This window comes from Elgaria multicarinata, chromosome 3 (genome assembly GCF_023053635.1).
Source record: "Elgaria multicarinata webbii isolate HBS135686 ecotype San Diego chromosome 3, rElgMul1.1.pri, whole genome shotgun sequence".
Lineage (NCBI taxonomy): Eukaryota > Metazoa > Chordata > Lepidosauria > Squamata > Anguidae > Elgaria > Elgaria multicarinata.
Window position 1 is genome coordinate 71,973,685 of NC_086173.1, and position 24,664 is coordinate 71,998,348.

At 40.9% G+C, this 24,664-nt stretch overlaps 1 protein-coding gene across 2 annotated transcripts in view; it reads right to left on the reverse strand.

Moving 5' to 3' along the window:
• The window catches only part of HTR4 (5-hydroxytryptamine receptor 4), a 215,296-nt gene that overhangs the window by 53,767 nt on the left and 136,865 nt on the right, over positions 1-24,664 (reverse strand). For both annotated transcript variants that reach the window (XM_063120593.1, XM_063120591.1), the window contains 2 exons: positions 24,340-24,493; positions 21,148-21,716 (listed from right to left, as the gene is read on the reverse strand). In XM_063120593.1, the coding sequence (XP_062976663.1) occupies positions 21,148-21,716; positions 24,340-24,493 (723 nt within the window). The remainder of the gene's footprint in view (positions 1-21,147; positions 21,717-24,339; positions 24,494-24,664) is intronic.

A 24,664-nucleotide genomic window follows, 5' to 3' on the forward strand; every position in this document is an offset into this window, starting at 1 on the left:
CTTGCTTTGATCTCAAATCACCTCCCACTATTTCTAACCCCTGCCCAGAACAATGCCTCATGTAGGTCTATGAAGATGCTACTAGCCTTCACCCTTTGAGCATTCTTCTTCTCTTAGTTGGATTTTAAACAGCACCACAAACCATTTAGATTAATGATCCAGCATCCACACTGCTGCTGATGCTACATACTGAGAATAAAGCTCAGAGTCACCTACTGACCCAGCAGCCACACTGCCTCACTTGGCTGCTATATCTCTGCTATTTTCATGTGGATCAGATATCTAACAGGTTTGACAACACCTTAGGGATGCCTGGTCTTAAAAGTGTAAAGCAGCAGAGCTTGGGAGACTGAGATAATGAGAAGGTTTCTAAAAATACTAAGACAGAAGAAATACAGCAGAGAACCTAAAAGGGAAAGAGACAGAGATCATTGCTAAGAGAGCTAGACAGCTTCTCCATCAGCCTTTTATGGCCAGTTGTATGCTTTCCCATCTATCTCTGTTCATATTTCTTCCTCTTGAAGACACTTTGGCAGTATCACCCTCACCCCTCAGGATCCACTTCTTTGACAATGGCACCAGCAACCTGCTGGAGAAACCTTTACTAGAAATGAGATGCATACAAGTAGGGCTAATGACAACATTGAACCAGAAGAAAATATGTCCATATTGTTCAACAAGAGGGAGCTGGTATAATGGAAGGTGATACCTTGAGTGCTCCCCAGGCTTTAAGCTTTACAGCCTTTGAACAAATGCATGCACAACAGGGGGCTGGGTCCAGATTTAAGCTGGATCAACTGCACTGGTGAAAGAGGACATTTTTGCCCCCTCCTTTCCACAACGTCCCCTTGAAAATGCTATAGAGAAGATCAGGAGCCCCTGCTGAAACAGAAGAGGTTGTGGTTAAGCTGTTTCTGGACTATAAAGCTTTAGAATGTGGCTGTAGGATCACATCACTGAATGCTCTTCCATACACATGCAAAATCCCTCAACCTAGCCCCTGCCTTCACGGCACCAAGTTGGTGCTGGCTCCCTCCAAAACTCTGTGATTACTCAGCTGCAGTAGCGGCTGGTAATCCTGATACTGAGGAGGGAGTGTGGGGTTCCCAGCAGCCATCCGTGTACCGGAGCTGCCCCCCTCTTCCTGTTGGAAGCCAACCAATCGCCAGTCATCTTCCACCAGGACCGCCAACCCCGCATCCCTCTAGATTAGCCATGGATTGGTCCCAGAAGAGCCTTACTGACCTTGCTCCCAATGGAAAAGTCAGAATAAGTCCCCAACTTTTTCAATGCACAGCTTCATGGGAAAGGCTTGTGGTGGCTGCATCTGCATCATATAACTGATGCAGTGTAGATTCGCAGCTACCACAGGGCTTTCCCCATCTACAGTCAGCCTCCTAGGAAAGTAGCATATCAGGGTATTATCTGTGATTTGTCAAGGATGTCTAAGTAGCATCTGTGATTTCTTAAGTGTGATATGCACACTTCTCAAAGTATAGGTTCAAACATTAATTTATATAGTATTTCTGAAGTCTTCCCCCTGGTTGTGTTGCTAATAATGTCTGGCTTTCTTTTGCCTTTTTACTGAACTTGCCAGATAACTATCCACAATAATTCCAGGATTTCACACCAAAATGGTTAGTAATTTATAACCCAGGATTGTGTTTGCCCATATTATGATGTTTATGGTTTTCCAGTGTACTTTGGAGTCAAACTTATGAATGCTGATCTGTCACATATTATTATAACGTTTAGCACTTGTAGAACTTATATTGAACTTCTCCTCTCTTGCTGACAGCTATGATGCCAAGATGCAAAATTCAGCAAAATGTGAAGTATTTCCGAGATGCCAAAACATATGCCAACAAATACTGACTACACCTTCCCCTCATTTCACTTTTCAAAACAAAAAAGGTGCAAGACAGCTCATTAAAGAAGATCCACATTTTTTGTCAACGACATCTAATTATCTCAGAAACTTTTAAAGGCATTTTCAGAGTAGAAGTTAATGAAGGTTAAATTCTAAGTAAATGGATATTTTATCAAGATTCACTTAGAAATTAAAATGAATAATTAAGAAATCAACTCGTTTGTGGACCTGCAGAAAGTGAGTTCTTCCTCCCCTTTTCATGAAGGCATTAACTGAAAGACTTCTTTGTATATGTCCCCATTCATCTCTAGATAACATCTGTAGATCGCAAGCTGAATATGAGCCAACAGTGTGATATGGCTGCAAGAAAGGCAAATGCTATTTTGGGCTGCATTAATAGAAGTATAGCTTCCAAATCACGTGAGGTACTGGTTCCTCTCTATTCGGCCCTGGTTAGGCCTCATCTAGAGTATTGCGTCCAGTTCTGGGCTCCACAATTCAGGAAGGACGCAGACAAGCTGGAGCGTGTTCAGAGATGGGCAACCAGGATGATCGGGTCTGGAAACAAAGCCCTATGAAGAGAGACTGAAAGAACTGGGCATGTTTAGCCTGGAGAAGAGAAGATTGAGGAGAGACATGATAGCACTCTTCAAATACTTAAAAGGTTGTCACACAGAGGAGGGACAGGATCTCTTCTCGATCCTCCCACAGTGTAGGACATGGAATAATGGACTCAAGTTAAAGGAAGCCAGATTCCAGCTGGACATCAGGAAAAACTTCCTGACTGTTAGAGCAGTGCGACAATGGAATCAGTTACCTAGGGAGGTTGTGGGCTCTCCCACACTAGACACCTTCAAGAGGCAGCTGGATAAGCATCTGTCGGGGATGCTTTAGGGTGGATTCCTGCACTGAGCAGGGGGTTGGACTCGATGGCCTTGTAGGCCTCTTCCAACTCTGCTATTCTATGATTCTATGATAATACTAAACCACTTCCTGACTGTCTCTTACACCAACTATCTCCCATGCCCTGCACTACCTCTAACTTTTATTTGTGCTTTTCCAGTCAAGGAGCATGAAAGGATATAACCACCAGGGATGCCTCCCCTAGACTGAAGCACTGGCACGTCTACCTTGAATGGGCCACTTCATCTGCATGTTTATCCACCAATGGCAGCAGTAGCCCTGGTGAAAACAGCTTGCTACATTCTTATGTAAACATAGGGTTCTGTTTGCCAAGACTTCTCTTTCCAGGGCAGAATTATTACCTAGATTTGGCTTACCTACATTTGGCCCAAGCAATGGTTTCCTCCAGATATTTTTCATTTTTTTAAATCACAGGTCCTTGAAAAAATTCCCCCTGTCACTGGGGATCAGTGGCACAAAAAGATTAATGTTTCTGGAGAAAGATCCAGCTGTGTTAATCTTGCTGTTAAGTTGTGAGTTGAGTCAGATTATTAGCCAGCATTTCTTTCTCTCCATGGCAGTTACTTCAGTTATCTGTAGTTGTACAAAACAGGATGGCTTTCAATCTCATTTTTACCTTCTTTCTCATGCTGCAGGCAATTTTAGAATCAGATTCACTGCCAGTCATGGGGACAACTCAATAGCATGAATGTCAAAATAACTTGGCCCATACATGCTCCTTAGTACTGTGAGCACAGTATTAAGTACTGTGAGCACAGAATACGGAATACCAAATGCAATCATAAACTGAACATCATCTAATTACAGCTGAAAGTTTACTTCTAGCATCTAACTTCTACACCATAGAGTTTCTAAGGTTAGACACGGTCAGATAACTCAGGATCCCGTATTGCTCCAAATCAGCCAAGCTAGATTCTCACTTTTCTGCTCAGCTAGGAATCAGAGAAAACAATCAAGGCTCTGGATACACTTTCCTGAATTACTAACTGGTCCAAAGGCTCTGAGAACAACTCTTTGAGGCACCACCCCAATCGTTGGAAGATGCCATTAGTATTAGAGAAATAAAACTAGTTCCAGATACCACTAATGTTGTTTCTAAAGGTTGAGGAACTGTCTGCATCTATACACATAATGTACTGTGAGTGTACATTATATGTATAAATGTCAGGACACCAAAGGTATTTGTGACTAACAGCATCATCTAAAAAAAGCATACATGTAGGCAATTAAAAAAAACATGAGATACTCTCTGATATATAATGGGGTATACATGATGTTCTTGTTAATTTCATAATGTGTGAAGCATCCCCAAGACTTTGATATGCTGAAGGCAGGGGAAGTGAGAGATCTATATGACAAAAATGCTAATGGTTGTCCTGCACTCTTTTTGCTAGGAGTAGGTGGCCGGTGTGACAGCTAGATTCCACAATCATCCATCATCCTCTCTCCTACTTTAAAAGACATAGGGCTGCAAACAGAAGTGGAAGTAAAGGGATTCTTTGTAAATATAGCATCATCAGGAGGCACAGTGTGCCATTATAAACGTAACAAGAGTAAACAATAAAAGAAGTAAAATGGAACCAGTTCATTCTAACTGAACATAATATTGTGGAAATTTATAGGCAAAACTATGTTGGATTTCCCCACAAATTACACAAGATTTTGTATCTTTCTGGTGAAACGCTCAATAGCCACTAGAAAAGTATGTTTAAAAAAACTGTTCCTAAGAGCTACTCCATAAAAAGGCCCAAATCAGCCACAACAGACAGGGCAACCTGTCAGATATGTAGGAGACCATAGGCCAATTCATACACAAAAATGGGCATCGTAAAAATATTAGTTAGGTATGTCTGGGCTGAAATGTGCTATGGGACAAACTAGTCCTGAGAATGTTTCAGTGTAGGCAAAATTCTAAACTCAACATCCATTTACAGTACCACCAGCATGAATTACAGGTTTTGCCTCTAGAAAAGCAAACTGTAGCATGCCATTCCAGTATAGTCTCATCAACACCCAAGCCATTTCCAGACATTCTTAGCATATTATGGCAGTGAGTGCATGAGAAGGGCTGCATCCCAGTGACAGGCTCCACTCCTAACCCATGCACATTCATTGTATAGTGAAAAAACTCTAGTATGCATGCAAACACACATCTGAAAAGAGCTAATTTCTTTTTATTATTCATCTGAAGAGCAAAATGCAATACTAGTTGCAACAATAATTGATACAGCTAGAGGTTATTTTTTGTTTCCCTGGAGAACAGTGGTTTTTTTAAAAAATTAATTTAATAAACCCACTCAAAGTATCCTTTATCAAAGTTCCCATTTAAAAGCTCTTCACAAAGCAAGATTAAGGAAAAGTACACATAAAAGGAGCAATGCACAGTGACATTTGCAGGAAGGGATGTGAAGAGGAAATATATATATATATGTGTGCGTGTGTGTGTGTGTGTGTATTCTAATATAAATATAGCAATTAATTAAACCAAATATTGTTTTGACAAAAACTTGCAATATTTTATAAGACTAGAATATATAATTAAAGTCTTGAAACCTCAAATATTTTCAATTTTTTTAAAAAAGGAACCATTTTATGCCCAAATTCTGGAAATTAGGTAAGTTGGTTAGTATATACAGAGATGTTCACCATTCAGATAATGGGAAATAAATCATGAGCCTTGATTCCTAGAAAAGGTTGGAACATGTTCCATCATCTTTCCTTCTCAATCTTAAATTATGTACATCTAGAGTTTCCAGAAATCAGAAGCATCAACTTAAGTCTTGGAAGCTAGCTGTGCCAGTCTGTGCATGCACAGACTATCAAACCTACTATGGCAATATTAATAAATCATTATACAGCAAGGCCATGTATGTGATAAGCAGACTTCAAATGGTGTTATGCTTATTTACTTTAGTTTTTATTTAAAACATGTGTATCCAAGTTTTCTATTTTAAAATATCCAAAACAAGCTTACAAAACGAACCATCAAACTAAAATAAAAATGGATAGATAAAAACTACAGTGGTAGCAGGGGCAGTCAAAAACTAAATAAGACCAAATCAATCAGATAAAAGCAGCAGCTAAAAAGTGACAAGAAAAGGTCTCAGTTACAAGCCCTAAATGATCTTGAGTGTTTGTGTATCATGAATGTTCCTGGGGATGGAATTCCACAGATGCGGGCAGTCACTGAACAGGTACTCTCTCTCTCTCTCATCACCAGCCAGACAAGCTCTGTGTGGTCAAGGGCATCAGGAGATGGGCACCCGAGACAGATCCAAAAGTTTAAGCAAGTTCATATAGGAGAAGGTGCCATTCCCTTAGAATACCACAACATGAACCTTTTTTTTTTTTTTTTTTTTTTGAACAGCCCCCTTGAAGATGTAACGTTTCAGTTGCCCCTTCGGTTGTATTTCTCAGATGCTGATATATCATGTACTGAAAAGCTACACATTAGAGTAGAAACACTCTTGCCACCTTGCCTTAATAAAATGCTAGGCTTAATGAGTTATATTCTAGAATAGATGCTTCCTATATTCACGTTTCAGGATAATGAATAATGTAGCAGTGTGCTAGACAGACATGGCTGACCTAAAAATAGTTGTCATCTATTTTACCTACTATATAATGAATTGCTTCCTAGTCTAGGGTTTGTAAATGAGAATAGCAGGAAGGAAGGCTTATACATCAAATACATTACACACTCTCTACAACAGAAAGGAACTAGGAGATGAATGCCCCGTAGTTATCCACTGGGGACTGTCCTAGTTGTTTATTCACCTTGACAATCCACCTTTCAACTGAAGAGCGATTCTTTCCGGCTAACGTAAACCAGTAACACAATTCCATAATCCCTGCATTCTGTAAAATAGAAAAGGCAAGCAAGACTGCTACAGGTAACAGAATTTGAGATTCAGGCACCTTCCTGTATAGACACAAACATATTTAGAGTTGTGATGAATAGAAAGTGAAGCAGCTTTGAGGCTCAACAAATTGGGAATCCAAGAAAATGGAATATACAATAGCTGTCTTTTAAATATTGACCTGACCCAGAAGGGACTATTTAAGACGGGTGCAAAAGTTATCTTTAGCTGAACTGGGAAGGAGATGAGCTTGTGTCTTCCAATACGGTCTTCAATTATTATTTTGTATGGCTAAGAACAATTTGTCTTAACATATAATGAATGGTTTTATTCTGTCTCTGGAGAATTTCCTCTCCAGGCCCCTGTTTAATGTCTTGGAGAGGGGGATATAAATCAAAGGGAAGATTAAAGGGAAGACATGAGATATTTCTAGTGAACCAGAGTCCTTAAAAGAATCTTGACAGTTACATCAAGGATGACATATTTTAGAGCTAATCTCCACATATCAAATGACGTCAACAATGTACGTACAAAAATCCCAACGAAGTAATTATAAAGACATAAATTTACCCTCAGCTTCATCATTTTTCTTTGTCTGCTTTGAAGGAGGAAACAGTATTGGTGAGCCTTTGCAGAGTGAAGAGCAAGGTAGGTAAAACATAACTGTTACCCACTGGTTTTTATCATTAAATAAAAACACCTTTATGCAAGGGAGCTCAACTTTTTAAATAAATGTTTAAATAGTGGGATCACCTTCATAATACCTTCATGCTAAAAAAAAAGGGGGGGTTTAGGAACATAGGAAGCTGCTTTATACAGAGTCCGACCTTTGGTCCATCTATCCCAGCATTGTCAACACTGACTGGTAGGGGCTGTGCAGAATTTCAGGCAGATGTTTTTTTTCAGCCCTACCTGTTGGGGATTGAACCTGGGACCTTCTGCAGCAAAAGCATGTTCTCTACCACTGAGTCATGTCCCCTCCCTTGGGCAAAGAACAGCCCTTTGCCTTCTGGGTAATCCAAACCATCAGAATACTGAAAATCAATCAGTTGTGACAACAGAGAACAGAGTCAGCTTCCTGGCCTAGCAGTACCACACAGCTGGCTCAGGAAGCAACCCAGTGTGCCTTAATGCAATTAAATATAATTCCACTAATGAAAGGCCAGTCAACCTGCAAAAGTCCAAGGGTCTGATCCAGCCAAAGTTAAGCACTTTTACATGCCATTAATTTCCAGAGTGAGAGAATTAAGCAAATTGATAGGCAGGTATCCTGGTAAATTTATACACATCAGTAATCATGGGAAATTTCCCAGGAGGCTGGAGGATAGCAGGCTGGTATCCTTCACAAAAAGGAGATAAAGTAGATACAGCTAATTATAGGCCAATTAGTACCCCTGATGTTGGCTCTAAACTGCAAACATGCTTCCTACTTTCTAAACATGAATCCTGGGCTGAGTAGAATTTTATTCTTCCAAAAGAGCAGGCTGTTTAACATTAGCCACTCTATTCTGGGTAACTGTTTTATTTCAGAATATAGAATTCATGAATACCAAGATAAAATGCATAAGCTATGTAATATTTATTGTCTCATCTTTAGCATTTGACTCTCTTAACGGACACATGATTTGACAAGGGTTGCTCAGACAAAGATTTATATATCTTGTTTGCTAAAGGGCCTTTCTCTCTCTCTCTCTCTTTCTTTCTCTCTCCTCCCTCCCTCCTTGACTCCTTTTCCTTGTGTGTCATGTCTTTATTAGATTGTAAGCCTGAGGGCAGGGACTGTCTTTTTTGCTAAGTGTAAGCCGCTCCGAGAGCCTTTTTTGGCTGAGGAGCGGGGTATAAGTATGATAAATAAATAAAATAAATTTATACATATTCAATAAACAAAAAACCTACAGTTTACAAAACAATGTTAAGGATGTACACTTTTTAACCAAGCACCAAAAAGCAGGGAAATTGGGAGTTAAGGCTCACAAGCCTTAACGCCACATCCTCCCTAAGGAGGCAGAAAGTACCAGTGAAATTCTCATTCTCCCAAAGCAGATAAACCATGAGGACAGGATGGAGAATAGGATATGCAGAGGTGACTGTGGGGTTGTGGAAAACTGATGACGAACAACTTAGAGCTACCTACTTCTTTTTTTGTTTAGAGCAGCCCTTCCCCAACCTGGCGCCCTCCAAAGGTGTTGGACCGCGACGATGGAGCAGGTAAGAAACCCCCCCTTCTGCCTGGCAGGAGCTCTTTATCAGCAGTATCTGGAAATAATGTGTTTGTTCAGACAACACGCTAACCCATGCTTAGGCCATTAACCCTTTTGCAGCAAATGGTTAGTGAGCATGTTTCAACTGGGGTTATAACTGCAGCGGCGGCAGCAGCTCCAGGCAAACCCACCCACCCCAGTTGACTTACCTGGTCCGTCGGCGGCGGGCCTGGGTTTAAATTGAGCCCCCGGCTCCACCCAGAAGCGCTTCCAGGTGGAGCCGGGGGCTCAATTTAAACCCGGGCCTGCTGCTGATGGAGCAGGTAAGTGCCCCCCCATCCCCGCCGCCACGCCTGAGCCCGCCACCGCACAAACTGCGGTTGCAGCGGCTCCAAGCAAGCCCCCTCACCCCTTCACTTACCTTCTCCAGCGGCGGCGGGCCCAGGCTTCAACTGAGCGCCGGGGCCTGCCGCCGGCGGAGAAGGTAGCCCCCCCGTCCCTCCTGGGCCCGCCGCTGACGGAGCAGGTAAGTGCCCCCCCACAAACTGCGGTGGCGGCTCCAGGCAAGCCCACCCCCCAACTTCATTTACCTGCTCCTTTGGCGGCGCACCAGGGGTTGAACTGAGCGCCCTGGCCCCACCGGAAGCAAGGCTGCACCTGCGGCCTTGCTTCTGGGTGGAGCCGGGGGCTCAATTCAAACCCGGGCCCGCCACCGCTGGAGAAGGTAAGGCCCCCCTCCTGCCTGGCCCCTTACCTGGACCCGCCGCCACACGAACTGCAGCGGCGGCTGCAGGCAAGCTCCCCCCCACTTACCTCATCTCTTGGGGATGAGCGCAGGCCACACTCTCCCTGCTTCTCCCCCTCCCTCCGGGGAATCTGAGGCGCATGCGTTGCTTTATCAGATTCCCCATAGGGAAACACAGGGATTTTTAAAGAAGAATTAAAAATTGATGGAATGGTCTTTTGAAAAAAGAAAGGCCATTCCATCAATGGGGAGGATAGCGTAACTCAATCCTACAACTGGATTGCATCGATAGGCTCCCAATTCGGAGCTATCAGTGCGCAAAAAAATGGTCACCAACCAGGAAGCATTTCTGTGCCAGTTTGGAACAGAGATGCTTCCCCCTCCTTTTGTCATTTAATGTCACATCTTGCCCTCAATATTTCACTAATCTTCTTGAAACGCGCAGGGTATGTAAAACCAGCATTTCTTTCTGGCAGTACTCCGTTTCAGAAAGATTGGTGAAATATTTTTCATTTTAGGATGCTAGAATGACCCACCCCTCAATAACTCCTTTTAACATGGTGGAATGCTTATTTTACTGAGCATCCTTAACACAGGGAACACTGCCGTGTTCCCTGTAATAGACAAATGTAAAAGTCTGCACGGGGAATTAAACAACCTAAAGCTTCCAGACAGGATAGCTGTGTTAGCCTGTTGTGAAAAAAATAGGCTAGTAGTATCTTAAAGAATAGCATATCTATTATGGCATAAGCGTTTATAGATAACAGACCATTTCAGTACATGCATAAAGTAGGCTGGTATATTTACATGGACACTGCAGGGCGATGCGTAGATTCTGCATTCCGTCATTATAAAGCAGTAATTGGGAGGGGGGGTTATCATTGTAACATTCATAAAATAGAAAATGTTCCATCAATCTTGCTGAAATTTACATGTGACAGAAATAAATTTTAGTTTTACATACCCTGCAAACTTCAAGAAGACTGGTGAAAGACTGAGAGAAGGAAGGCAGTTTAAAGTACAAAAGGAAAAAAACCTCTCTCTGAATCAAAATGACTCTGAGAACATAGGCTGGTGAGGATATGTGCTCATGATTTCTGAAGTCAGGAAATCCTAGATTATTCCTGCTTAAAGAAGGGAGATTTATCCAATGGCCGCTGTGCCATGGATTTAGCAACATCAGAAATACCCAAAGTGGAAGGCTTTACTGGGCTAGTGATGAAAGAGACAGAGAGAGAGAGTAAGACAGGCAGCAGGAAGGATTTGATTCAGTATACGATGCAATCTGAAAATGTATTTTGAAGGCCAAACTACTTCCAGCTTTTTACGTAGGAGGCAAAGCTAACACAAAGAAACCCAAAATCATGACAGTCAAGAAAATTATGGCTGTGACTCACACAGAGCTTTTTAAAGGTCACTTTAAAAACAACAGGGCATCAAATTGACACCAAGTGGTCTTATTTTTCCACCTCCCTCACAACAACTCTTGTCTGTCCCCCTAGCTTGTTGGGGATGGTGCTTTATGCTTCCACAGTTGGTGCTTTGCTTCAGGCAGGGATTCAGCCTTTATTAGAGTGAGTGGGTTTAGGCACCCTGCAATAATCCTTAGGAGGGGCCTCCTTAAGAAAACTCTATGCTTGTTAATTCAGTCCAGCAATTTGACAGGAAAGGCAAAAAAACAACAACATCACGACAGAACACGTAATGAATGGGATTCACTATCTGAATGTGTGGGAGATGGCCTCTGACTTCGATGGAACAAGAGAAAGGGGCGCTTCTGTAGATTGGCATCTTTACTCTTAGCCAGCCCCAGAATCCATGTCTATCTCCTTCTGCCTCCTTCTCCATGTGAGGGAGTGGGTGGGTGAGAGCTGTCTTCACTTCTGTCTTCACTGTGGGTCAGACCTGGTGGAGGTGTCATCCTGATCGGAGCCTTGGCCTTTGGGGGCTCGCTCTCACTGGTGGGGGGCCACAGCTGGGACGATGTCACTGCCAGCGGTGTATCCTGTCACAACACTCTTCCAGCAGGCATGCGAGCTCTTCATAGAAGGGCATGGTGTATGGCTCAACCCTCCTTCTGTTGTGTGTGACGACCTCCTTGAACACCATGAGAGCATCCCTGCCCACCCTGCAAAGTACATCCGAGTGCCAGCCGCCGAGCTTAGCAGTGAACTGGACATGGAGTGCAGACCTGGCTCGTCCCGGGCTTGGACTGGCATGTCTTTGACACCATTACAGAGAGTGGGCCTGTCACAATAGACCAATGCACAAGCTACCTGCAGCAGTTTGGATGGAAAATTAAGGCCTACATCACTGTACACAGGGGATGGGCAACCTATGGCCCTTCAGATGCTGCCCTAGCCACAGATTGGCCACATCTGTTGCACACCAAATTATTTGAAAATATGGTCAATAAAGTTGCAGCCAGTTTATTCACTCAGCTGTTTTGCTGGCTCCCTTATTTTATCCCATTCCCACTGCAGACACAAAATCCTATCATATTTAACACCCTTCACTACATTATAACCATCTGTCTGCTCCTCAGTAATTTCTCAGAACAAAACTATCTCGACATACATTAGTCCTGTTTTGCTAAGTAATTATATTCCAGCACCATGTACACTGATGGTGCTATATAAATAAATAATAATAAATAATAATAATTCCAACAAAATTGTGCTTACTATTTTGTTTCTTCTTCTTCTTCTTCTTCTTCTTCTTCTTCTTCTTCTTCTTCTTCTTCTTCTTCTTGTGCCTTCTCCTATCAGAGATTAGCTATAATTACAGCTATTTTTGTTTTTAATGACACTGCTTTAAATAATTGTACAGAAGTACAGCTATACCATTCCCTCAAGTTCTTAAGCCATGATGTATGTCTTATTCCCACGGATCTTTTTCCGTCATTTCCCCCTTGTATAATAAGTTGGAATATGCTGTATTTTTCTCCTCGAATAATATGACCAAGAGCTTTGTGCAATCCTTTCCTCCTTTTAAGAACCTACTGGGTTTACATCTGCCCTCACTGCGACTCAGCTGCATTTAGGAGCTACGTAGCTGATACGGGCTTATTTCTTTTCCAGAACATAACATAGCTTACTGCAATTTAAGTACAATCCTGGCATATCTTGGTGGCCCTTAGAAGCACAGTATGAGCCTGTCTGGGACACTATCGCTTACATTCTTTAAGTTCTTCACACAACTATAGAAACAGCACATGATAAAAAATTAGTACTTCCATGATCTACTTCAGGGATGGGAAAGCTGCAGATATTGTTGCAGTTGTTCTCCATTCTGGATTTTAATCCAAGCCAAACATTAATTCAGGAGTTTAATCAACCCATCCTTCCTTTGAGCCTGTTTTTATGAATGGCCAACTCTGAGCCTGATCTTAGAGAAGTTCTCCAGAAGTTCATTTTAAGAATCATCTACCTGGACATCATTTGTAGTTCTGTTGTAACCAATCATGCCATGGATGCTACTGTAATCCTTTAATGTAACTCATAAAGCTTGGTTTTCTTGTTGCTGTTCCCAGAGAATAGGAAACATCATTAACATAAAAAAATCTCCCACAAAATTCAGTCAAGTCCAACTAAAAAGCTTACTTAAATGTACACCAACTGTAGTTCTTGCAATAAAAGCTATTGTATCATTTTCATTTATGCATCTTGCTTGGCTGCGATAAAGGCCTTCTTATTTCATCACACTCATGCTTCATTAAGTAAACTTGTGGCTTTAGAGATGGAAGGAACTGAAATTCAAACCTATCATTAGTAGTTGTAAAATGCAGGAATCAATCCAAATTTTAAGACTACTACTTGAATTCTATAGAGTTTGTAATTCATTCAAGCATGTCCTTCAGCATAATGCTGCTTATGGTTTATTGCCCAAATATTTATAGATAGCATTATAGATAGTATTTTTTTTTATAGATAATGGCTGCAAATTTAATCAAGTAAATATTTTTCAGTTTGCACAGATGTGTATACCCTCCCCTATGCGCCTCCCCTCCCCATTATATTCTCCCTTCTGTAGCTGTGGATGAAACTTGTTTTCATCTCTGAAAAAAGTTATCAAGAAAAACTTCTTGCATTTTAGAGGTATACAACCAGTTCTGGTTGTAGTGTCTCTGAAAAACCAAGTTTTCAGCATGGGGTCTTCCTGGATGTGGTGCTATTAGTAGAAACAGACATAGCGCCAGTTGCTAGGAGAGGGTTTATCAGCTAATGCTGCTACATCAGCTACAACCCTATCTAGAGGCAATGGGCCCTGCTTCAGTTACTGATGTCCTGGTCACAGGCTGGATTATTCTGATGTGCTCTACATGGGTCTGGCTTTAAAAACTATTTGGAAGCTTCAGTTAGTATAGAATGATGCAGCTCAGATGCTTGTGGGGGTCATGGTTGCATCATTACTGATTTGCTTCTGGGCTCAATTTAAATTGCTACTAGCTTTTAAAGCCTCACATGGTTACCTGAAGCACCACCATCACTCATATGAACTACCCCAGGCCTTAAGATTGGCCACTGAAGCCCTTCTCAGAAACCTAGCATTAAGGTCAGTTAGATTAGCAGGCCAGAGAGAGAGAGACTTTTTAGTGGTGGTCCCATTTCTATGGAACTTCCTTCCAAAGGAGGAAGTTTCATTTGTCTTATTCCCTCTTTGGATTTAGATGGGCTTTAAATATTTTTTACTTAAATTATTAGTCAGATTTTTAATTTAAATTCTCTCTGCTTTTAATGGAAATGTGATTTCTATTGGTCAGATTGAAGTTGTTTTATGCTGCTTCTTTTAATTAAATGCTTTTACTACTTTGATTTTAAAAGTTTTATGATCTTAACTATGCTGCCTTGAGAAACAGCATGTACAAAGGCAGCATATAACGTATTAATTAAATAAATACATATTTCTTATTTAGTCTGCAACTAGTTGGTGGCTGAGTTAGTTTATCACACTATGACACAGGAAAGAGGCTCTGACAATGGCCATGTTCACATATAATGGCAAGACATGAGCAGTGTGCTGATGGATGTAGTCCAAATAGGTCTGCCTTGGCTCCTCCTGCTCTTAGGAGCAGCTAAACAAATCAGGAATTAAAATTTAATAATTCATCTCAACCATGGCTCCCGGCTGGTTGCTTCCAAACACAACAGAAATGATACACTGAGAACAACGTTAAAGGGGTACAAATGTACTGGCACTTGGCCTGAATATAAATCTTATGCTACCCTTCAACCACCCTAGCTTTCACCTCTCCTCCACCACCAGCAGAGCCTTTTTTATTGCATACACAGCATGTTTTGCACCATTGTACTGATGTATCTATATGCATGTGTCTCCTCTCATATAACAATTAAGAGACGAAACTGGCTCCTTTGTGAACCCATCTCAAAGGCACCCTCTTTTCTGGATTTATTCTTTTCAGCAATCAAATCTATTAATGTGTGAATGGATTTAAGAAGAAAAATAAAATAATAAAAAACCTAAATCCACAATTCCATGAGTTGGAAGCACACACATCTACGTGAGAAACAAACATGGTCACAAGACAAGAGACAGAAATGCAATGCAATGTAAATGCTGGCATGAATATACCCTAAACAAAATAAAACGTCAGGAATTGCCATCAAACATGTCAGCCTGAATTTGCTGAGGAGCCTCATACCTTGTCACTAGAATGAACTCACTTGTCTTCATTTTTTCCCAGTCCTATCCTGCATGTGAGGAATGTTAGAAATTATTGCTGTTTTCTTGCAGGAAAAAAGGGCATTTTCCCCACTGGAAAAATAAACTTAGAAATCAAAACACATCCAGAAATTATCTACTTCTTATCAAACACCTTTCTTTTTGGATCTTTCAGCCACATAGCATTCTTGAGGAAAAGGAAAGGAACCTCTCGTGCAAGCACTGAGTCATTACTGACTCTTGGAGGGATGCCAGCTTTCGCTGACGTTTTCTTGGCAGGCCTTATAGCGGGGTGGTTTGCCGTTGCCTTCCCCAGCCATTATTACCTTTCCCCCAGCTAACTGGGTACTCATTTTACCGACCTCAGGAGGATGGAAGGCTGAGTTGACTCGAGCCGGCCGCCTGAAACCAGCTTCCACTGGGATCGAACTCAGGCCGTGGGGAGAGTTTCAGCTGCAGAAACTGCAGTTAAAACTGCTGCTTTACCGCTCTGCGCCACACGAGGCTCTAGCATTCTTGAACACTGACAAAATAAACATTAGGATGACTAATAAGAAATTCTAAGCTTCAACAAAATAACTGGCACTTTTAACGCATAGATGGAACATTCCCATATTCTCTGTAATATCAGCCCTGATTGTGTCCTTAATTATTTGTATTAATTGTAACTTCCCTATTCAGGAACTCCATTTCATGTGTGCACTGGAAATCTAGCAGAGCCCAGCCTCCCTAGTAGCTTTTCCCAGAAAGAAACTAAGTTTCGGGAAATTGCTGACTATATTCTGGGCATGTTGTACTGCTGTAAAACCAATCCACCACATAGACCATAGCTGCATGTAGCATTTTTAGAAACACTGGGTTTGGTGGGAACCTGAACTCACAACACCTGGAGCTCCTTGTCAACCAGTTAAACACCTTCAGCTGGAAAGACATGTACACATTTGCCTGAGTTTTACAGAGTAGTTTGGCATATTTTCCCAACCATGAGTAGTGATCGTGATTTGAAAAGGACACAGATTATGGAAGATGTAGAGCCTTTAACGGACTTGCAGCTGCTACCCAGGAGAGAAAAGTCTTTGGGGAGGGGAAAAAAGATATTTATTGCGGTGGCTGCTCCTAGTCCTATTTGTAGGCAGATTCTAATGGCATTTTAAAAATGACTTTCGCAATTTATCCCAACCCAAGAGAGAGTTTTAGGTAAGCAAAGAGGGCTACAGATCACAATTAGGACCACTCCCACTCTTAACCCCAAAGAAAAGTTTGCAATCACATAGGGGAACTAAGAAACACCTTCCTCATCAGTTCAGGAAGCTGAGGAAACCAAAACATAATTACTCTCTGATGAAGCAGTGTGCACAGCACGCATTCCTGAGCAGCCCCGTTCGATCGTTAAGAGTCTCCAGCTGGGAGAGGATGGATGGAAGCCTGCATGATGAAGCAAGCTTTTCTCTGTAAAGTTGGGTCTGGAAAATGCTGAGGCATTAAGATGCATTTAATATAAACAGGTCAAAGAAACACAATAATCTCTGTTCCCTTGAAACTTCCATGCTTTTACCACAACAGCAGTAAAAGTTTAAGCTCATGAGCTCAAATGATTTTTACAGAAGGAGCAACAAAGGTTGGCTGGAATAGAGGAACCCACAAACCAGAAGTATGTTTTTTGTTAGCTGTCATAAGTGATCCCCATACTTTGTCTATTCCCTTCCTACACACATCATAGAATTGTAGGACTAGAAGGTTCCAGGAGGCCCTGAAGTCCTCCCATTTGCCCGAAGATGTTCCGTGGTTTAATCTTCTACAGATGAAAGAACACAGTCCCAGCCACAGTGTCCCACAAACAGAGAGCAGAAGCAAACAAGATACCGTATTTCTTCGACTGTAAGACACCATCGATTGTAAGACGCACACTAATTTCAGTACCATCAACAGAAAAAAACAAACCCTAAGACACACCCGCAATTCTAAGATGCACCCCATTTTTAGAGACGTTTATGTGGGGGAAAAGTGCGTCTCAGAATCAAAGAAATAGGGTACATTATGTCAGTGGTGCCTGCAGATGAGTCAGCATCAAATTACTCCAACACGAACACAGCCACTATGCAATATGTATCTAAACATGTGAAGCAGCCTTATTTTAGCTCTTTTTCACACATAGAACGTAGTCCAATATTGTAAGCTTTGACTGCCAGCAGATTTACCAGGTCTTAGGCGAAGGTATTTTCCAACTCATCACCTCCTTTCTCTCACATACCACTCACACTAATTAAAACTAACAGGTCTTTTGGAGTCAAAAGCCTCCTCCCCAAAGAACCTCCCCAGCCTTTAAGACTTCCTGAGCCCCTGCTTCAGATGCCTCCAACTTCAGTCGTTAGGCATGGGAATAAAGCATTTTTGGGGGGTGGCACCCATCTTATGAATATCCTTTCTTAGCTGTATTAACGTAACATTGACTAATTACTTTTCTGCATCAAGTTAAAACTATTCTCCTAAGCATCTGGCAGATAATATGTCTGTTGTTCTTTTTGGAGACTTTACTGGATTTCTAGGCAATGTATTGGTTCTGATTATCAATGAGTTTTAATGCCTGTGGGCTACATTGAACACTGGGAGTTAGAAAGGTGGGATAAAAATGTTTTAAAGAAATAAGAAATAAAAGTTTTATATTGTTCAACACCCATTGCTTGTGTGATTGACACTACTAATATGTGCTGCAAAGAACAGATACAGTTTTCCCCCAGTTCTGTATTCATACTATTTTGTTATTTCACATATGTGGATTTTCCAGGATGATAAAACCTTTGGCTGTAAGTCATCATTTAGCCTTGTCAATAGACTAAGTTGCCCATCTTGCCCACACAATAATGTATTTATGCATTCTATGGCAGCATATCAGCAGGAAACATTACCGACTTGATGCATGCTGGAGATGATCTCTGGAAAATCATTCCTCAAGACCAAAATATTTATCTGATCCCCAAGAATCCTAATATGATCTATGTATTAGCCTAGCCTCCCACAAACTGGTGCCTTCCAGATATTTTCAGCTTTAACTCTCATCTGCTGCAGCCAGCATGGCCAAGAATCCTGGGAGTTGTGTCCTAAACATCTTGAAGACACAATGTTGGGGAATGATGGGCTCTGCAGAGACTAGACAGTCACACAGCACCATGTTTCTAACAGAGGCTGAGACTGCAAGAAACAATCTTGCAAGGATAAATACTTGAAGTATTAACAAGTAAATATAAGTCAAACGTGTCCCGGTGATGCATGTTACTAAATCTGGTACATGTAGCCATGGCAACTTATACATCTCAAGACATAATCTGTTGTCTTTTTTTTTCCTTTTTTTTTTTACACAAAAGGTGGATAGTTCATGTTGCCCATGCTGCAGGTTTATAGAGACAAGATTATAACCCCATTATTGCTCATGGTTCCTATTTGGATTGGCGGGGTATAGATGGCCCACCTGAGGGAGAAAAACAGGGGAGGGCAACATCTGGCTCATGGAGGGTTGGCATCCTCTCCCTAGCCTGGGAAGAAGAAATCCCTTGTTATCTCTTATCTTTAATTGGAGATTTTTAAAAAAGGAAGAATCCTGTTATCTCCAATCAGATACTGGAGATAACAACGGGATGCCATTGCACTCAGCCAGTCCTTGCCTGTGTCCTGCAAGCACTGGCTGACTCTCTTCCACTCCCAAACAAAATGCCAGCCGGGTGAAAAGGAGCTGCTTGACTCTGCAAGCACTTGTAGACTTTTCACTGCTTTGGGATACGAGAGAGCCAAAGCTTGTATTAAGCAAAGAGTTAAGGATATGTATTTCTAAGAAATGCAGGCCTTTTCTGATGTAACCTGCTCCCCAACATATTTGAGACTGCAGAATTTGAACTTTTTTCAGCCTAACAAGTATTTAAATTCTCTCACCTTGCCTAAATTCCAAAGACTTTTAATTCTGTTCCATTATCATTCATTGCCAGGAGCACTAACAAGTGGCCAATTTAATGGGATTCCACTGGGAAATAAAATATGCCATTGTGATGAAGGCTGCCATTATCATGTTAAGTTTTATTGTAAATATTATAGGAAGGCTTTTATTCTTCTACTTGTAAAGCATTTACCTGGTGGATCAGTGGGTGTTCTTTTGTAATTTTGTGTGAAAGGAGTTAAGTATACTACTAAAAGCATATATCTTTTTTTAAGTCTGGCCATCAAGATAAAAGTTCAAATTATTTTAAGTTATGTAAACTGAACCATACATACAACCTTGGCACTGTACTATGCTTTCTTCTGTTTTTTATATTATCTGCAGTCTGATATCTCATCTGTATTTTATGGATCTATGACTATATAATTAAAATATCTCTCTACTAAACGTGGTATATTATTTTGACTGGGATCTCTTGCCTATGAAGACATTCATTGCTTTTCCTTGACTCTCTCCCTCCTTTTTGTCCTTACATGTCCTGCTTTGCCAGCCTCCATTTCCTCTTATACTCCACTATGAAACTCCATTTATAGGTGGCCTCGTGGCTAGGAGAGCTTTTTATTAGCTTTGGTTGACATACCAACTGAGACCCTGCCTGAACAGAGAGATCCTGGTTGGGCTACATTTGAAAATGGTCTGGGAACTTCCTTCAGTTCAAAATAGAGCTACTGAGCTACTAAAGGGGACTGGTTGATATGGTTATGTGATGCCAGTGCTTTGTCAGTTGCACTGGCTTCCAGTCCATTTCCATGTGCATTGGTGTTAACTTTTCAAGCCCTAAATGGCTGAGGGACAGAGTACCTAAAGGACTGTCTCCTCTTATATGTCCCTGCTAGAGCCTTAGGTTATCTTCTGCAATTCTCGTCTGGGCAGAAGGCTACAAGAGAGTTTTCTTAGTTGTGGCACCCTACTTATGGAATACTTTCTGCAAGGGGGCTTATTTGGTGACCACATTGTTATCTTTTCAGTGCCAGGGAGAGGCATTCATTCTCTCCCAGGCAGCTTAGATTCTCAATTTTGCAGTTTAGATTTGCCCATATTATTGTATTTCAGCCTCCTTCAACCTGGGGCCCTCTGGTTGTGTTGGACTACAACTCCCATTATTCCCATCTAATAGCCAACACATATGGAGAGTGCCAGATTAGTTGCCATGTTTCCTGTGCTGCTTACATTGTGACTGATTTTATTTTATTTTAATTTAATCTTATCATGTAATCTGACTTTTTTGTTATTGGGAAAAATGGAAATTAAATAAATAAATGGAAATTAGGATATTTCTACTATACCTGTAGCCATGCTGACATTACAATGCAACACTGACAAGGTCCTTCCCTAATCTGAGACCATGTTCTTACTTAAAACAGGGCAATTACGTTAATGCAAACACCTTTTTATATGACAATGATTTCAGCACAGCCCATCTCATAATCAAAACAGTATTGAGTCCTTTATACATCCTCTGCCAAACTAAAGATAAGGGTAATAAAGGAGAAAACATATGTTTCAAAAATACGTTTCTAACGAAAAAGAACATTTCAACATCGAAATGGTACTATGCTCTAATGGGGGGGGGGATCAAGTCTCTTTCTTCCCTAACATGTGTTTAGGCATTCATGTTAGAAAAAGAATTTTTAAAACTGAACTCATGTCACATTGCATGGCATTAACTATGCAGCAGCTTCTTCCAGTTAATAATTTGGAGGTGCTGCTATTAACTGATTGAACTATGCATTTGCTAGCTCTCCTTAATGAAACCCTAGCCCTTACAGCTTGAGAACATACCACAAAACATCCTCCCACCCACCCCAGTTATGGATAAAGTGGAATTAACTTTCCTTCTGCCCTGATCAAAATAGGTGCAGTTTTGAACAATCACTCACCTTAGCACATGAGTTGATCCATTGATAGTAGTCGTGGAACAGGGCACAGTTTGCCCCAAGATGGAAGGCCTTCGGTATCGTTCATCGCCACAACACAAGATGATGAGGAAGGCACGTCTGAAAGACTTGTTCAAGAATGCATAAAGGAAGGGATTCAATCCTGAATTGATATATCCAAGCCACAAAAAAGCAGTCCATAGCTCACCAGGAACCGCATAACCTATGAATGGGTCTATTACATTTGTGATAAAGAAGGGTGCCCAGCATAAGCAGAAACAGCCCATGATGATACAGAGGGTCTTGGCTGCTTTAGTCTCAGTCTTCATACGGTGTGTGCTGTGCTGATCAGGGTGACGCGGCCTTCCATCTGTTGGTGCCCCTGCACGTTGTAGAATTCGTATCTGGTGAGCGTGCTCTCTGGCTGTAATGTATATCCGGTAGTAAGCTAGCACCATTAGCAGAAAGGGAATGTAGAAAGCCACCACTGAGCAGGTGATGGCATAGGGCTTGTTGACCATAAATATGCAGTACGTTGCATTGGACACATTGTTGAACTGCCTTTTCTCTATCTGAGGAGATGAACAAAAGAGCAAAGAAAGGTAGGGGGTATTATAGCTTCTCTGCTATTTAAATCTCTCTCTCTGTGTGTGTGTGTGTTTCATTTGCCAACCTATAGAATAAAATTTAACATCACATTAGTTTAGATCTTTCTCCAGCAACCTTTGTTCCTAGTTTTTATTTCCCAGGTATCCGACGTTTCTTTCATAACTATGATTTTTCCTATCCAATTTTTGTTCTTCTATTTCAATTATCTCTCTTGAATATTTTCTCTGTGTGCGTCATTTCGTTGAACTGCTACAAAAAGAAAGAGGGTTATTCTCTGATATTTAAATATTGGGACAAGGGCCAACTTAAAATATAATCAGTTTCTGGGTGAGCAATTGCACAATGTAGAAATGTGTTTGATGTTGCTGGCTCATGAGCCACACTGCAAATGATTCAGTATATGTGTATGAGTGTGTGCATGTCCATCGGTGCACACATGCATGTGCATGTATGTTTGTATGTGTGGAGATAGAAAGGCAGTAGAAGAGGAAAGAAGGGAAGTAAGATATTGATAGGCTGCTAGGGAAATTTAAATTTCATCAGCGAAATATTGCAGAAATGTGGCACTAACCCTATAGTAATAGTTGTCAGTGGTTGGTGGGTAAAATGTTCCTCTGCTTGCCCAGCATTCTCTCCATAGCACTGGCTGTGACAGGCAAGGCGATTTTTTAAAAAACCATCTCATTCTTGACAACTGTAGTAGTTGTGCGGTTGTAAACTTAATGGTGCATGAATAGAAAGTGGTATGTGCACAGAAAATCAGATTTGAGCCTCATGAAAAGAGTTATCACTGTTGCTCATGCTCTGTTGACAGCAAACTTAGTAGTAGGAAAGAAAGATCAATTTAAAGATCTGTTATTATGAGGGGTGGTGTGTTGTCAATGCACAGAACTGAAAAGAAAATTTTCACTGGAAAGAAAGGAAATCCATGGAAGGAAAGGAAATCAATAGAAGCAGAAACTATTCTTTAACAACATGTTAGCTAAAGCGTTCTCGGAGGCAGTCTGGATGCCACTGTGCTTTGTCAATCACTCAGTATCCCTGACTGATTACAGCAGATTTTCAGAGTGAGTACATAAGCATTTATGTGTCCTTCAAAGACTTTCAGTTTTGTTTGACCTAGATGTCAGCATACAAAGCACTGTTGTCACTATTTACTTACATATTCATTTTAATTTCTGATAGTTCAGAATGCTCATTTTTTATGCCTGCATCATGCTAAAATGCTTCTGGATTGAAAGGCAAATGGTATGTGAGGCAAATGGTATGTGAGGCAGGTGGCTACTAGGAGGAGGGCTTTCTCCGCTGTGGCACCCCGGTTGTGGAATGAACTCCCCAGAGAGGTCCGCCTGGCGCCTACACTGTACTCCTTTCGTCGCCAGCTGAAGACCTTTTTATTCACTCAGTATTTTAACACTTAATTTTAACTTAAATTTAAATTATACTGTTTTAACTCTGTATTTTAACCTTATATCAATTTTGCTGTGTGGTTTTATCCTGGTTGTGCTTTTTATACTGTATTTTGTATTTGTGTTTTTAACCTGTTGGTTGTTTTATGATGGTTTTAATTTTTGTGAACCGCCCAGAGAGCTTCGGCTATTGGGCGGTATAAAAATGTAATAAATAAAATAAATAAATAAATAAATGTGGCTGACTGGGGAAATAGGTCATTAACAATAAAATCAACCATAACTCCTGAAAGTAAAGGTGCCAGGTTAAGTTCTGCAGCTGACATTATGTACGAATGTTATTATGTACTAATGGTCCTACCACAAAGGAAGATGCCATCAGGACCATGGAGAGAGGTGTGTAGGTCTGCAGATATATACAAGAGGTGAAAAAATTGTGTTTCCTTCTAGCAGAAAGACTTTCTTAAAACCCTGGAAAGGGTGGCTATTGTTATTTTAAGAAATAGGGTTGGGAAAGGGCATACTGGAAAATAAGGTTTATAAAAAATAAGCAAGCCTAAATCTGCATACTATGCAACAAATCACAAACCAATGCGGAACCAGCTCTGTTTTTATGAATGAACTGAAGAAGATCAATCGCTTTGAAATGACTCAATGCAAGGGACTGAATATAAAACTTTACAGACCCTTCCAGATTTAGGATTCTATGAGTAGTCTTCCATTGTCCTTGAATTCAGAATAATAATGTTTTCATAGAGCCACAGGATATGTTTGGAGGTCATCTCTAGAGCCAGCTCTGTAAACTCTAGTAGCAAATAAAAATCACATCTCTAACAATCATCCAGATCACAGTGAGCCAGAAATGGAAAAGAACAAACACCAAGAATTTAACTGTAGGTCAAAGAGTCATTTTGGTAAAAATAAAGGGCAGCTGCTTCAGATTTTACAAGAGAAGGTGATTCATTCCTAGACATGGAAGGAAATTGCCCTTCTGCCCCCAAGATTGGCAATATCAAGAATGGCAATTCTAAATATTTGTTTTTAGCTTCTTATTCAAACTTCTAAGGTGGAATACTATTATTCAAAGAGAAAAGGTACTTTGGGCAATACAAAATCTGTTTTTTTTTTAATGTTGACATGGAATTTACTTCACGTTAGACAACTGGAATCTACTCACCAAGTCCACGATGCCAATGCTATTCCAGCCTTGCATTATAGGGAGAAAAGAAATAAACATTGGGATTACCCAACATCCTCCCAGCATCAGAGCAATACGCAATGGAGTCATCTTATTCCTATAAACCAGTGGCTGGCAACAGATAGCATAGTACCTGGAACAGGAAAGAAAATGAAATCATTCTGAATAATGGGAACAGACAGAACAAAACCTCTTTCAACCCATTCATATTAAATCATCTTTAAAATATTGTTCTGTAATGGTCTTTTATCCCAGGACACAAAGAACCAAATAGCATAGAGAGAATATTCTCACTTCAGTTTTA